We start from the raw sequence: 17401 nt of genomic DNA on the forward strand, positions 1-17401 counted from the left end.
AAACTGAGTCACGGAGCAAAAACACACACAGACAGGTCCGTATTCCTGACAGATATATTATTTTTTAATTATTCTCTGGTGAATAAAGACTAATTCTCTCTATTAACTGACTATTAACTACAACTTTTGCCTCAGTAAACCTCTAATTTGCTGCTTATTAATAGTTAGTAAGGTAGTTGTTAAGTTTATATATGGGGTAGGATGAAGGCATCTAAAATGCAGAATAAGGCATTGATATATGCTTTATAAGTACTAATAAACAGCCAAAATGCTAGTAATATGCATGTTAAGTTAATACTAAGAGTTGGGCCCTAAACTGTTAACATACAAATTTTACTATGAGGATTTTAAATATGATATAAAATTACATCTTCATCTATTCAGAGAATGTATGCACTGAATGTGAAAATTACATATGGACTTACATGTAACATATATGACAATATCAGTCTTGATATAAGGCAATATATTTCATTTATCACATCCCATATTCTGTATGGGATGAGCCAGACACACTAGATCCTCAAAGAACTTCTACTTCAATTTAGAGAAAGGATCAGAATCAGATTCTTGATACAGAATCCTCAAGTTCTTAGAAATACCAAGAAAAGGAAAATTGACTTCCAGGAACAAGGAACCATGTGTTGTCCTGATTCACTCTGAAAACAGCTATAAAACTTGAGGCGAAAAATTTACAGCTCTGAAAATACCAATGCGCTCCAACAACAGACACTTTAATGGCTAAAGCAGTATGAGAAAAAAGCCAATATGGCTGGTGAGCTAATGACAAACCCACATTTCTGGAGCAGTTCATCTTCAACTGGCAAACGCAATGTTCCTCCGACCAAAAACATCCTCTTAGACTAAGCTAAGAAAACACAAACATACGCCAAATTTGCATACTTTTACCATTCACAGAAAATGGACGAGTTCTCACTTGAAATTCAAAAGATGTATTCCCTCCCAGTTTACAGTTTGCTTGGTATTCTACATATAAATTCAATTTACCAGCCTACGGGATTTATTAGGTTATTATATCAAGGCCTCTTTAATTATGGACGTGCAGGAAAAGTGAGTAAATTAGCGCAACGCTCGCTTAGCTATACATTTTTATTCAATTCAAGCCCACACTTAATGAAGATCTGAAAGTAGGGGCTTACACTTTCAGAGCAATTCAAACATTAGATCATCATCTTAATTGAGAGCACAGAGGCGAGAGGCACAGCTCAATAAAAGCCAGTTCAGCAGTTCCTTTTAAACAGTAGTTAGGGAGCGCTCCTCGAAGTGCTGTGGCAGGCCTCCAGTCCCCCTGCATTAGCTGAAGCTGGAGCCTGGCCCAGAATCCCACTTACTTACCAGACTTACACAGGCACAGACTGATGCTGTGGGCGGATTCATTTTATTTACCACTATCTAAAAGCCTCTACCATTCCTCCTCCTCCTCCCAAATGCATTGAAAATGCTTAGAGGTGTAGTCTGTCTGATCCTCATTAGCATACAAGTTTCTTCAGCTATGGGTACTTGAGACCGCATGGGCTTTCCTAAACTCTCTTAAAATGCTATTTTCAAACTAAATTACTAGACTAGATTATTTAACAATGTCCACATATGGACATACATGCATCATAGGCAAATTGTTTCATTTTTGTTTTATTTTCCTTACGGACCCATCATGGACAAATTTCTCAAAACACTTCAGTTGTGGTAAAAATTATGCAGGTGTGAATTACATTTTAAATATTTTTGCAATATTTATGTATTCTAAATTTATTACAACATAATCTATATTGACTATAAATATAATTTTTTTTTAAAAAATGACAAATTATGAATTAGTCAAATTAGTTATATTCACATTAATTTTCCTGTTTTCTTCACACATCACATCTCCTTTTTCATCACAAGCATGATCTTCACTGACACTGACTGAACAATTACACTAACAAAACAAATTTTAGAGGCAAAATTGTCAATTGTGGTGGATATTACTTTACAAATGGGGCAGTCAAAGTCATGCCTCTTTTTATATTAAATATTGACTGGTCCATGTCTGAGACAAAGATAAAAAAGTCTGCAAATGTAAGGCAAAAATGTGCAAAAATAAATGGCATTTTGTCAGGATCACTATCATCAAAGGCTGTATGGTTCTGTTCTGGGCAAAAAAAAGAAACAGAACCAACATAAATGTAGCAGATATCATTAATGTTCTTAATGATAATTGAATGCAAAAACAAAATTCAACATAAAGGAATCTGTTTCAACAAAGAATATCAGAAGGCCAAGTCCTGACTGTGGTCGAAAGGAGGAGCTGGGGATGGAGAAGGGTAATTTGGTTAAAAAAAAAAAAAAAAAAGTAAAAAAGTAAAAAAGTTTTTAAAGTGATAAAAAACTGCCAGTAAATTTAAAAGTAGCTAGTTATACAGTAATACAATACATCTTTGATATTGTATATAAAATGTACACATGCATTCTTTGAAAAGCATAATGAAATGGACACGCTAATTTCACATCAGAGCGTCTGGGTATTTTGCATTAAGATATCCTCTAGGGACAACAGTGGGTGTCCCAAAGGAAGACATGCCTAATAATCAAGCTGTACCAATACCAGATCTCCACAGGGTGATATGCCTGATTGATATTTCCCAGCTGGGTTTGAACTGCTTAATGTGGATGTAAACAATGCCAATCAAGGAGACCCGCTTCAAAACCGGCCAGTTACTCCAAAGAATAAGGCTAGAATTTAGATGCTCTTACGTCAGGTTTCACCATGTGAATTCAATGCGTCCAGCCCAAAGGAATGCACACTGATGCAATGACCATTCCCTGTAACCCCATCTTCATTCAGGCTTAGACTCTAAATCTACCTCTCATGTCAGGTACTTTACATTCAAAATACACAGAAGCCCTCAACTTTACCTCTTACATGCTCTCAGAAACCATACAAAAACTTCAAAACTAAAGTAGGTGAACTATCAGTTTTTACAATACATAATAACAATAATAAAAATAAACCATGAGAAAGGAAGAGGATAGAAGGCACTAAATGTATATAAATTAATAAATAAACATTTAATTATAAATTGTGTCTTAAATATTATGAAGAACTGGATTCATAAAATGTTGCGACACTATTCATCATATAGCACAGCCTCATATAACTTGGTTATGGATACATTTAAATGCTTGGATATATTCCAAATCAAAAAAGGGCAGTTTTAAACAAAATGCCTAAAATATTCCACTGTCACCTTTATTTATATAGTGCTTTTAACAATACAGATTGTGTCAAAGCAATTTACAGTATTAAATAGGAAAATAGTGTGTCAATAATGCAAAATGACAATAGTAAACACTCAAATTTCAGTTAAAATGCTGTCATTAACATTTGGAATTTCTTCACAATGCTCTGCCTTAGTAAATAATACTATTAACATTATTATACTCCAAACAAATTTGCTTGGCATATAGGGTTGACTCTGAAAAGTAGTTTTGAAATAATGTAATTACTAATTCCTTTAAAAAGTAAATACTAAATAAAATACTAAAGTAAAACTGACTGGTACTGCAAGAACATTTTTAGTATGGCTCTGTGTAATCTGGCTGGCTTCTCCAGTTTGTGTTTTAAGGCAAGAACATACTGTATAGTGGTTTTGGAACAAAAATATCTTACAAAGACAATAACAATCTAGAGGCTGGGTAAACAGTGTAATAGGAAAAGAACAAAACAAATACCTGGTAATTTGGATGGTGTAGAAAATAATCAGGACATCCAGCCACAGCCATGATACACGCTTTGTAATGTCTCTCTCAGATATCACATCCACCTCAGATAGATGAGGAAAGAGTCTGAAATTAAACCAAAACAAAAATGTTACAGTACATCAAATGTTTCTTCAAGGTAAAAAAAAGGAAATGTCTTTCTTAGTTGAGTCTAAGTGGCTACTACCAATATAGCACAGATCACTTCTTAACCCAAATAGTTCCACAGGGTCAGTAAACAACATAAGAATAAGAGGAGGGAAATACAGAATCCGAGCTGACCAACAGCTACGCAGAGATGGTGTATGAAACACTCTCTAGATTGTCTTCTTAAAACTCAACGCACTTGGAAAGCAGCTTTACTTGCAATGTGAGGAGAGAAGGAAGATGTTAAACAAACAGATCATACGGAGCTCCAAATAGTGAACATTTCCACTGAGACCAAAATTATATATTTTCACTCATATAATGGTACCTTATTTTCAGAGGGTAAGATTATGCAGTCTAGCAAGCTTAAACATACACACTTATTTTGCTGCTTCACCATTTTGAAACAGAAAAATAAGAAGGCACAACTAGAGTTCACAGAAAACTTTGCACTTTTGAGACCCATTCACACCATGATAACTATAGTTATAAACTTTTAATAACTGTGCTATTTCTATGAGAACAGATCTATACAACAGCTTCAAAGATAAAGTCATAGATAGGGTGACCAGAAGTCCTGTTTTTCCAGGGACAGTCATGTATTTCAGCTCTATTTTTACTGTGCCGACTTGTTACGAAAATATCATGTTTTGTCCAAAATTTCTTTATGACTGGGTGATCAGAGCACTCTGTCACGTGAGAACAGTCTAATCAAAGATAACCAAGCTCATCGTAGAACAAAATTACCATCCAATCACAAATTGTTAACGATTAACCGGATATGTGTCAGTATACGTCCATGCATTTGGTCTTAAAGGAACAGCAGTCTAATTTAATACCTGTATGTGTCATAAATGTTATTTAAACAACAAAAGATGTTAAATAAACGTATACATGTTAAATAAACCCACTGCATTTGAAAAACAAGTGCATTTCATTTGTATCTCGTAATTGTCTGATGGTTTGTGATTTGCTTCTGTTCTTTTTTTATTTAACAAAAATAATTATATAAATGAATATCATACAGATATCATTAAGAAAAAAAAAATTTCTTATACCGTGGTCATATTGCCCACCCATCCCGTATTCCACTATGAGAAATCTGGTCACCTTGGTCATAGAGGAACAATGGAATCCCTTTCAGGAGGAATTTTTTTTTTTTTTCAGCTGATAAAAGCATAAATTGAGATCAGAATCCATCTGGATTTAAAGAACTCAAATATTCCAAGCAGCAGATGACATAACTCTTAATAAACAGAACATCATTGCCCATTGGTGTGGACTCTAATTTATTATTCAGAAAATAAAATTAAAATTAAATCAATCAAGTAATGCTTACCAGGGAATCACTATGCAGTTGCTATTGTTCTGGGAGGTTGCTTACAGTAAAAAAAGCAGCACAGTGTTCTTACACAACAAACTAGCAAGTGACAACTGTTTACAGTATGAAGCTGAATACAGCAGTTAAATATTATGTGCTTTAACTACCATATATAAAATAACTGACCAGCTTGACTGTGTTTTTTTGTTTGTTTGTTTGTTCTGTTATATTTCTAGTTTGACAGTGGTTCCTTCTTTAGTTTCAGAACTCTCATTGATGTTTTATTACCTTTTTAAAGCAGTCATTAATTAGTAATTGAAATCTCAGGAGGTGTGTGGACTGTTTCTAGTCCTCTTAAATCTACACTATTAAATGTTTGGGCCTTTGGTGCAGAGTTCAATCCTGCTTCTGGAAGGCCATCGTCCTGCATATTTTATTTCCAACCAGCTCCTACTTGCCTGACTGGAAGAATTTAGTGACATTAGTAGCTGGTTAAGGTGTGTTTAATTAGGGCTGAAACTAATCTGCACAGTGGCCCTTCAGGAACAAGTTTGGGCACCCCTTCTTTAGTGGTTGAAACCTATAACTACGAGTTACTTATGGTGGAACATTGTTTAACTAATCATATTAGTTCTTCTTTAGCTACTCTGTTCTGCGTGAATAAATCTGTTAGCCTGAGGCACTCCAAAATTATAAATAAATCAATAAATATATAATGAAAGAAAGATGGATATCTGAAAATGTGTCTTGGTAAGTATGGCTAATAGGCTATTCATAGGCAAATATACTAAAATAATAACTAATTTATAGATAGGATTTGTTACCAACATAAACATTGTATTGCAAACCTATTCAACGCACAGCAAATGTGATGCTATGCAAATTAAACATATTTCTGAAATGCCAAGTGGTGTTGATTTGAATTTTTTTTACACACACAGACAAATTATGGAAATACTGTATGCAGTTTCCCATGGAATCTATCCAAAACTCTCTAAAATATAGATCATTGTTAAAGGCTTATCATAGTGATTCAAGGTAAGGCAAAAACATGTTTTAAAGGGGTCATCGGATGCCCATTTTCCACAAGTTGATATAATTCTTTAGGGTCTTAATGAAAAGTCTATAACATACTTTTTCTCAATGGTAGTATGAAAAACACCCTTTTTACCCTGTCAAAATCAGCTCTGTTTTTGGCAAGCTGTTTTAGTCCATGTTGCTTTAAATGCTAATGAGCTCTGCTCACCCCACCCCTCTCATCCGTGGAAACAAAAGTAACATTAATCCTGCATCTTCAGCGGCTCAGATGTTGAGACGCCATTGTCAATCAACTATCGTGGGAGCGGCCTGTGCAGAACAACATAATTCTGACAGGAACCTCAGAACAGCCTGATTTGAGAAAGGGGATTTGAAAATAGTGATTAAAAAAAAAAAAACAGAAGGATTTTTGTCATTATAGGGTGGATGTGTACACACGCTTCCAATACACGTTTTTGTTCAAACAACAATGTCAAATGAATTTTGCATCCGATGACCCCTTTTAAAGACAAATTCACTCATAAGTTTTCTAATTTTGAACAAAAAAAGTTTGATAGTATAGATTTAAGGGTGCCATTGGCTTGGGCTGATTTTAGAGGCCCTATTCTTGGCCCCTGCAATTACATAATGGAGTCAGGTCTGCACGTTTCACAGTGTCCAATCCTGCAACAAAAGAGTGGGCAGCCCCAGGGGATGATGTCATCACCGTTAATCATGTGATTGACCTCCGGACCACGCAGGTCTGACAGCTCCTCTTTTGGTATCTAATTTCATTCAATTTGCCTGACGCAGAATCAGTATTCAGGAGCCTGCTGAGCACTGAATCGCACTCCTCAATCTCTCAATGCCTGGTTCAGTCAGCCATGGAGCTAAAAAGGAGAACTGGGGGAGCCAGCAACACCTCAGCAGGCATCTGTCTCTAAGGGAAAAGTGAGGGGCCCACTCTTTTTTTTTTAAGGTTCTGAAAAAGAGACAAGAGTTGAGGAACATGGGTACAATCTGTCTGCAGCTAACTTTTTATTTCCATACAAAAACAGAAAAAGTATTTTTGAGGTAGAAACTACAAACAAAAAATCTGAAATTACAAATGAAAGAATACTGAACCTAAGTTTTGGGAATTTGCTCGGTCATTGCTATGAGCAAAAGTCATATATGTGGATACCCTAAAGTGTTAGCTAAGCTATTTTAAAAAATAAATAAAAATAAATAAATATCTCACCCTCAAATCATTCCAAAACAATAAAACTCTCATTCATCTTCTAAACAGAATGTTTTTTTTTAACTAAGCCATTGAACATCCACTCAACTAAAACTTTGATGCTTCAAAGCGTTAATAAAGACATTGTAAAATATTCCATATGAATCAAGCAATTTAATCTAAGTCTTCTAAAGGACACGATTTATTTATATGATGAATAGATTACATTTAGGCTTTTGTTTGCATAGAAATATTCATCAGTATCAACAGAACACAGTGTTCATAAAATCTGTTCATCATATGGAATAAAGCAGTTGATTCATTCACTGTATCCCCATAAGAACACAATTCCCAACTCGGTTCAATTAAACTAACCACTGATCAATCATACAGTACATTCCATGAAAAAACTTTTTAAATAAAGTTAAACTCAGTCTTGCATGAGCAGATGTAGCACTGAGCCATGTAGAACAGCTTCCACTGAAATCACACAGCAAGAGGAGCTAAGAAGTTGGTCACAAATTCAGGTGTGACAGGGCAAACAGGAAGGATGGGAACAAAAATTAAGACTACTGTGTTATATTTTGTATTTTTACCATGGGGGTTGGTGGAACTGAGCTGCTTTGTTTGTTGGTGTTTTCAAAGAATCCTGTTTAAAATGTCAAAGGTCAAAGCTCTTAAGCAGTATTAACCTTGCAGACAGTTTAACAGCAACCAAATGGAATATGGCACTCAAGTTGTATGGACTACATTAATTATATTTTTATGGAGCTTCATTGCTTGTGACAAAAAATCAGCAAAAATAGTATTACTATTAATAAAAGTATTTTATCCAAAAAATATAAATGTGAATCTGGCAGCATTTTATTATCTTGGTTGTTTTACACATTGTATCACTGAGTAGTGTCAAGACAGCAGTGCTAAAATTAATTGCAATTGAAACACTGTACCAGGTGAGCTACTGAGCATGTTTAGTATGTCTAAAAGGCTATATACATACAGGTAAATCTCAGTAAATTAGAATGTCGTGGAAAAGTTCATTTATTTCAATAATTCAACTCAAATTGTGAAACTTGTGTATTAAATTCAATGCACACAGACTGAAGTAGTTTAAGTCTTTGGCTCTTTTAATTGTGATGATTTTGGCTCACATTTGGCAAAAAACCCACCAATCTCAACAAATTAGAATACTTCATAAGACCAATATATATTAAAAAAAATAAATAAAAAAACCAAATACATTTTTAGTGAATTGTTGGCCTTCTGGAAAGTATGTTCATTTACTGTACATGTACTCCATACTTGGTAGGGGCTCCTTTTGCTTTAATTACTGCCTCAATTCTGTGTGGCATGGACAACTTTTGGTACTTTTGGCAGGTGCCAAATCCTGCTGGAAAATTAAAGCAGCAAAAAGGTGGCCAGGAGAAGGAAGCATGAAGTGCTCCAAAATTTCTTGGTAAACGGGTGCAGCGACTTTGGTTTTCAAAAAACACAATGGACCAACACCAGTAGATGACATCGCACCCTAAATCACAGACTGCGGACACTTAACACTGGACTTCAAGCAACTTGGGCTATGAGCTTCTCCACCCTTCCTCCAGACTCTAGGACCTTGGTTTCCAAATGAAATACAAAACTTACTCTCATCTGAAAAGAGGACTTAGGACCACTGGGCAACATTCCAGTTCTTCTTCTCCTTAGCCCAGGTAAGATGCCTCTGACATTGTCTGTGGTTCAGGAGTGGCTTAAAAAGAGGAATACGATAACTGTAGCCAAATTCCTTGACACGTCTGTGTGTGGTGGCTCTTGATGCCTTGACCCCAGCCTCAGTCCATTCCTTGTGACGTTCACTCAGATTCTTGAATCCATTTTGCTTGACAATCCTCATAAGGCTGCGGTTCTCTCGGTTGGTTGTGCATCTTTTTCTTCCACTCAACTTTCTGTTAACATGCTTGGATACAGCACTCTGTGAACAGCCAGCTTCTTTGGCAATGAATGTTTGTGGCTTACCCTCTTTGTGAAGGGTGTCAATGATTGCCTTCTGGACAGCTGTCAGATTAGCAGTCTTCCCCATGATTGTGTAGTCTAGTGAACGAAACTGAGAGACCATTTTGAAGGCTCAGGAAACCTTTGCAGGTGTTTTGAGTTGATTAGCTGATTGGCGTGTCACCATATTCTAATTTGTTGAGATAGTGAATTGGTGGGTTTTTATTAAATGTGAGCCAAAATAATTGCAATTAAAAGAACCAAAGACTTAAACTACTTCAGTCTGTGTGCATTGAATTTATTTAATATACGAGTTTCACAATTTGAGTTGAATTACTGAAATAAATTAACTTTTCCACGACGTTCTAATTTATTGAGATGCACCTGTATGGAGCTGGTTACATGAAGCTAACATCAAAATGTTTTAGTTTACAAATCACACACAATGGGAAAAGTGTTTTGAGGAAGAAACTGCGCATAAATATGTCTTAATTTGCTTAATTTGACAACTTGCTAGTGCAATCATAATTTTGGAATAAAAGTGATTAGAAGGAATAAAAGTGATTGGCGTTTTACTGCCACTGGTGTTCATTTCCACTCGAAACCGAAGTTAATTTTATGTATTAATTTTGGAGTTGGGTGAAAATTAGGTAGAGGCACATTTTCCAATGAGCCTGTTGGCTAGTTTATAGCCAAGTCTCCCTACAGTTATGTCTATTCTATATAATGTTATCTATGATTATAGGCTTCCTCTATATATTCCATAATAGAACTTAGAAGAAACAGAGGCAGAGAAGAATGTAAAGAGGAAAATAAACTCTCCCTTGAACCCTACACCCTTGTTTGTTCTCCAGATTGTCCTAGCACAAAAGCTGAATTGTAGATTGAGCTATGACGGCAATAAATGTTTGTTTGACACTGTGGTAAGAAGTTCACGTGTGCTTACACAGTAAAAGGAGAGCTTTAATGTCTAGCAGTGATTAGCCCTGAAGCAAAGGCAAAGGCCAAGCCTTTGGGATCTCCACCAGCCACCAGCTATTTAAAGTAAATCCTTATTGAAAAAGTAAGAACAGTTCCCCGAAGAGATCTTTTCTTTAGTGCGACGTGAGAATGGAAGAAAAAAATAAATATCTTGTCAGCCATACTCGCCTTCATATTGGTATCTATCTACCATTGGATATCATCTAGTACCCCCTTCCTCAAATCTTGCCCTGGAGGTCCAATGCGCTGCAGAGTTTAGCTCCAACCCTGATCAAAGTCACCTGCCTGTGATTTTCTAATGATCCCAAAGACACTGATTGGCATTGATTAGCATTCTCAGGTGTGTTTGATTAGGGTTAAACTAATCTTGAGGTCCAGTGGATCTTGAGTTCCAGATTTGAGGATCCCTGATCTAGTCTGTCTGTTTTATAGTTGTTGATATGTTCTTTATTTATTTTTTTACATTGCCGACAGTTTGTATTGACTGAGCATAAAATCATGTTTATGTTAAGATCCAAAACTAAAACAATCTTTCTGTTCTATGCTTGCTTCATTTGAGAAATATCCATGCATAACACCTGGACTTAAAGAATGACCAGGCTGACAGTTAAGTTTGTTTTAATGAATGATTTCTACTATTTGTGAAATAACACGACAAGTGTTTTACACTAGCAGCTCTACCTTCAGACTGATGACAGAGTTCCACAAGGGCTGTCTTCAGTCCCAGAGAGAATTTCAGCTTCTCCGTGTGGTTGTCAGAGTCCATAAAACCACTGCGTAATGCAAGGCTGTCAGTGGGAAGGGAGGGAGGGAAGCGGCATGCCATATTACGCAATCTAAAGCTACAGAGAGAGCGAGAGAACCTGGCTGCAGTTCAACTCGACTCTTCCTGAACACATCTGCACATTCACAGCATGTCTCTCAGTAATACTCAGTTCTCACATTATAAAACAAATCTCATGGCTTGTATTCATCCATGACATGGAGCAGGAATGGAACACTAAATCCTTTAATTCAGAAAACATCTCAACTATATCCTAAAATATGCAGAGAGATTCATGGTGCTAGGGGAAAACACACAGTGAGATGGAATGTGGCACTTGAACGCCACAAAAGCAGTTTTTAAACATACACAGCCACTTAACACAAGATGACCTGTGCAAAAAGAATCTTTTCATACATTCCAGAAATTAGGCCAAAATGCATGGAATAAATTATCATATTGGGGTATACTGATAATGGGAAAGGTAGAAATCTGGCCCACTGCAATAACTCCACTTCCATTGGGATATACTGTATGTTAACTTCCAAACGTTTTTGGTACTTTGGCACCCCTCCTAAATTCCTTGCATTCTACAGGCTAAATATTTTCTTTCTTACTAAATGCGGCACACATGAACATATTTTGGTTATTTATAGACCTGACCGTCCGTACAGGTTAAAAACAGCTAACCATTGAAGTTACCAAGCAAAGTGTGGTCTTTATTTAGCTGTTCAAATTAAAAAAAGATTCCACAGACAACCATAAAATGACATATCACTTTGTAAAATAGATCATAAGCACAACATACCGTTCAAAAGTTTGGGATCTTTAGGACATTAAAACCTTTATTCAGCAAGGACACATTTAATTGGCCAAAAGTGGCAGTAAAGACATTAATAATGCTACAAAATATACAAAATATTCAAATAAAATCTACTTTTGAACTTTTTCTATTTATCAAAGAATCTTACAAAAGTACCTTGATTCCCTATGACTAAGACTATTAAGCAGTAAAGTAATTTTCAAATGTGATAATAATAAGAAATGTTACTTGAGCATTTAATCAGCATTTTAGAATGATTAATGAAAGGTCATGTGACACTTGCTGGTGAAAATTCAGCTTTCCCATCAAACAAATAAATGTTATATTACAATACATTAAAATAAGGAAACATTTATTTTAATTTCTAATAATATTTTACAATATTAGTTTTTTATTTTTTTATTTTGATCAAATAGCATAAGGCAGGGATAGGAGGGCCACTATCCTGCAGAGTTTAGCTTCAGCCCTCATAAAAACTCACCTGCCTGTATCTATCTAGTAATAGCGAAAACACTGATTGCCTTGTTCAGGTGTGTTTAATTAGGGTTGGAGCTAAACTCTGCAGGACAGTGGCCCTTCAGGACCGAAGTTGCCTATCCCTGGCATAAGAGCATACAAGACTTATTTCAAAAACATTTTAAAAATTACTACTAACAACAGTATAATAACAACCACCAAAAAAATATTAATTATAGATAGAGAGAGAGAGAGAGAGAGAGAGAGAGAGAGAGAGAGAGAGAGAGAATCGCCTTTAAAGTTGTCCAAAATAAGTTCTTATCAAAAGAATATAACTAATCAAAAAATATGTTTTGATATATCTATGTTAGGAAATTTACAAAATATCTCATAGAACATGATCTTTACTTAATTGCCCCTGTTTTAAAAATCTATAAAATCTATAATTTTGACCCATATTGTTGGCTATTGCTACAAATATACTGTTTATATACAACAATATAATCAACTCTGCATGCTGTGATCAGTTTATATTACTGGGAAAGATTTTCAGTTCTAGACCACTCCAACATTCCCATGAAACATCCAAAATGCACCATCTCCTCAGGAATGCTGGGAGCGGATTCTTTCCACATAGGGTACTGGGAGGAGAGCCGCAAAATGGCATGCATTGATTTGTAGGGCAAAGTGCAGCGATGAGAGAGACGAGCTGAAAATAGGACAGCAATAAAAAATGAGAAAGAGTGAGATAGCAAGTGAGAGAGATGGACAGCAAAAAATGCCTGGTTGGGAGGGACACTGGAATGTGAGCTGCTCTGTCCAGCTGTGTGTCCAAAAGCAAAGGGGCCATCCAAATGCAGCAAGTCATGAATATTTATGAGCTGCTTCCCACACCCCCTTTCTTTCTGACTCCTCCCACTGCAGATTCATTGAGCCTTTCTTCTACAGACAGGGGTCAGAAACAACACTCCCTTTACTGACACTAATCTCAGGTCTTGCACTGTTAAGATTCAGATTGGACAAAGAAAAAAATGCTGAATTGTAGTGGAAAAACAAAACAGATCTTTCCTTATCTGAAAAATCATGGATTAACTAAAAAAAATTACCAGCTGTAAATATTTCTTATTGACCATGAAACCCGATTCTTAATTTGTATAACAAAATATATCTTTGTCCTAATAAAATGTTTATAGATAAAAATAATCAAATTTATTTATATATTATATTTTCTAATTTCGTGTGTGACCTTGGACTTGGAAAGTCTAGAATCAAAACATTTACACATTTTACAAAAGAAAAAAAAATTCTATGAGAAAATATAAGTCTTTCCCATTAAAGACACCTAAAACTATGGCTGTAATATGACTTCAAGACCATACAGTATTTAGTCTCGAGCCCTAGTCCAAGACTATATTTTCAAGGTCTTGGTCTTGTCATAGACTGGGGAGCATTTGGACTTGGGCTTGACTCAGACTCATCCCTCTTCTGGTCTCGGTCTTGATTCGGACTACTCAGGTCTTGAATAAGTTGCTCTCGACAACAACACTAAAACATATTTAACTAAACATGTATGCTTTCCACATGATTAGCATCCACCTGTTTGCATCTCAAAGGCTTCATAGTCCATGTCTACCAACAAGAACCAGAAACATTTTCCAAGTGTAGTGAATTTTGCTTTCGCAAACCTAGGGAGTGTAGTGATGTGTACTCACGTCACCAATGACATTATGATATTTGGATCACGTGTCACTTAAGGTATGGTTATGAGTACATCACATAAGAAAGATTGGTGGGATCTCAAACTTGTAGAACCTCTTTCTGTATCATAAACACAAGAAAGACTCAAGTGTAATAAAATAGATTTTATTAACAATAGATAGACAAGAGTAATTAAAATTACTAAATGAATACCATAAATGAAATAGGAATTGAGATGCATAAAATGCAAGTGATTATGTTGGGTTTTGCAATGTCAGAGTTACATAATCTGGAAAGATAAACTGCTGCTACTAAAAAAATAAGGTGAAGAACCTTATTATGCATAAAAAAATACATGAAAGATTGGCTATAAACTGCAATCAGCTATAATATCTAATGTAAATTAAAATCATATACTGATAATATACAACAATGCCAAGGTCTCTGGAAGAGGTTTGGATTAGTGATATTTACGTTCTCTTTGGTTGAGTAAGCAGTCTGAAGGCGGTGACTTCTTCCACTGGTTGTGCTGGTAACAATGCAGTGGGGAAAGGAGCGGGAATCCATTTCAACAGCCCTGAACATGAAGTGCTGTAGGATGCTGATCTCTTAGAACACCAAAGGGTCCTAAAATCTGGAACACGCAAGCAAAAAGTACCTTGAAGTGAAGGTTGCTAGCCGGAGCTTAACCCTATTGCAAATGTTTGTGTGTCTTCTGCCTCTCTGGGCTAGAGACTCAGAACTTGGTAGATCCGCTTTGTCTCTCTAGGATGGAGACTCAGGACGTGCTGCATCTGTTGTTGTCTCGCTGGATGAAGACTCTGAAGTCTGAACATAGAGTATCTCTTTCCTCGCTGGCTGGAGACTCAAAACGTGGTCACATCTGTTGCTGCCTCAAAAGCTGGAGACTCAGAACTTGGTATCTGTTATTGCCTCCTCCCTCAAGAGTCAGAGGCTTTGGTAATCTGCTATTGTCTCTCAGGAGTTATCTGTTGCTGCCTTCCCAGTAAAAGGACTCAGACTCAGAACGAGTGTATCTGTTACAGTCTCTTCCTTGACAGAACTGAAACTCAGAAATGTGTAGCTGTTATTGCCTCTTCTCTCACGGGACTCCGACTCAGAACAAGGACTGTCTATTGGGAAGGTACCTTTATCTCTTTCTGATGAGGAGGAGATTGCAATCTAGCGCTTCTCCATTTCCAGGCTGTGATTGGCTGTTTCCATCAGAATGGGGGACATGGTGTGGCCCACCCTTCTTTTCTCCTGTGGAACTTTTTGCATAGTCCAAACACAAAATTATAAAAATGTCACTAATGTTTTATCAGTGCATTTCTCACTTTCCAAACCACAACCAGAATGCATTTGGCAATGTTACGAACACATTAAGTCCAAACATGATGGAAAAAGACTGAACTGTCATGGATGGATTCATTAGTCCATTAAAAGCTGAGTTTGTGTAAGATGTTGCACTACACATCGCTGTCACTGAAAATACTTATTTCTCTGAATAAGCATGAAATGTGTGTGTTGTAGTTTGCATCAGTTTAAGGTTTGAGAACATAGTTATGAATGGATCTCTGTTATCTCTCTTTGCTTCACACACCACTGCTGCATCCGGAGGTCCTAAGAAATTTTTATGGCCATCACATGCCAAAACCTGAGGAATCAGTTTGTTGGTGGGTGAAGGGCAGAAACTGCATTTTGACCAATAGGAAGTCCTGTCCTTCCCGGGCTTTGTACCAAAGGTCTTTTTCTTGCCCTCTAAGAGGTGTCTGGCTGTTGTCCTGGCATCTTTATCTGATAGTGTTGTACAGTGTGCTTATGTTAGTCCACTAAGTTCCAATCAAAATGTAGCAAACCTTTGTCCACTGTAGTGGTCAGAAAGGGGCCCTGCCATTACCTGGGCCCTGGAATGCGCTGTCCACTACACAAGCAATCCTAAAACTATATCCTTCAAGAGGACCAGTAAAGATATATTTGCTAAGCACTATGTGGAATTAATGTGAATCTACCCAGAACTGGCCATAGTCCAAAGCTGAGTGCCCAAGAAAGAAAGTCTTTGAAATAAAGGCCATCAAGAGGCATCTAGAAGTCTCCACACATAGGAGCATCAATCAAGAACAGTGCAAGAAGATGAAAGCTACTAAAAAGTGTTTTGTTAAACCTAACCAATCAAACGTCCCCACAGTGAAGCCTACTGTTTTAGGGATGCTTTCTTAAATAAGGGATTGGAAAACCCATAATAATCAAGGAAAAGTTGGAAAGAGTAGAGAACATTCTTACTGCAGAAAAAAAAAAAAAAACTTCTAGTCAACAAGAGCACCAGGACTGAGAAAACAGTTAGTCTTCAAATAGTAATGGAGATAGAGCATGTGGGGGAATAAACGTACTGGTCAAATTTCTGCTGGGAACAGTTTATCTTAAAGAGCAGGTCATATGGTATTTTAAAGCATCCTAATATTGTGTTCGAGTCCCCTACAACAGGTTTAAATGCATCTAAGGTCAGAAAACATTGCAAATTTCTCAGAATATACATTTAATATTAGAGTCATTTGCCAATGATTTCGAAACGATTCGTTCTAAGCAAGTTTGGAGCAAACTCCTCCCTTCCATAAGCCTACTCTGCTCTGATTGGTCAGCTGGACAAGCCTGCTGTGATTGGCACAGAGAGGAGTCCTTGAGCCAGTTAGCCAGTGCTACCATCGACTAAGCATCTTTACATAAAACAATAATATAGTGCTCCAATCCGTTATTATAATAACATCATAAAATACAATAACACTTATGCAAGCGAATCATGCCCAGAGGGATTTCTGAAGGATTGTGTGACTGGAGTAATGATGCAAAAAATTCAGTTTGAAAGTCAGCTTTGATTGTTCCTACCTAATAAACTGTTTAACTGCACTCACAAGTGAATATTAAGTTATGTTGTGGGATAATTAAATATATTCTAAATAAACTACAACATAAAAATATATACATTTATTTTGTCCTCACATTCTTTCTTGTAACTCATCCCTCTCAGTGACACAGCTGACTGAATGGCTCATGATGCAGCTCATTATGCAGGTCTTTGTCTTCTCAGGTGTGAATTCATGAATAGTTGACGCCTACTCGCATATGACTTTTACCAACAAAAAGTGTCTTAGAAAATTTAAATCAATATATTGTTTTCTGTAAGTGAGTAAACAAGATGATTTTCACATCATTTAGAAAAACAAATTCTAGGCT

The 17401-nt window shown here is 36.4% G+C and overlaps 1 protein-coding gene across 1 annotated transcript in view; it reads right to left on the minus strand.

Moving 5' to 3' along the window:
- Positions 1 to 17401, minus strand: part of LOC109066341 (growth factor receptor-bound protein 10-like) — a 98068-nt gene that overhangs the window by 61935 nt on the left and 18732 nt on the right. Inside the window, exon 2 of the mRNA XM_042740500.1 lies at positions 3733 to 3846. Within this exon, the coding sequence (XP_042596434.1) occupies positions 3733 to 3783 (51 nt within the window). The 5' untranslated portion in view covers positions 3784 to 3846. The remainder of the gene's footprint in view (positions 1 to 3732; positions 3847 to 17401) is intronic.

The sequence above is a fragment of the Cyprinus carpio genome, chromosome B16 (genome assembly GCF_018340385.1).
Source record: "Cyprinus carpio isolate SPL01 chromosome B16, ASM1834038v1, whole genome shotgun sequence".
NCBI lineage: Eukaryota > Metazoa > Chordata > Actinopteri > Cypriniformes > Cyprinidae > Cyprinus > Cyprinus carpio.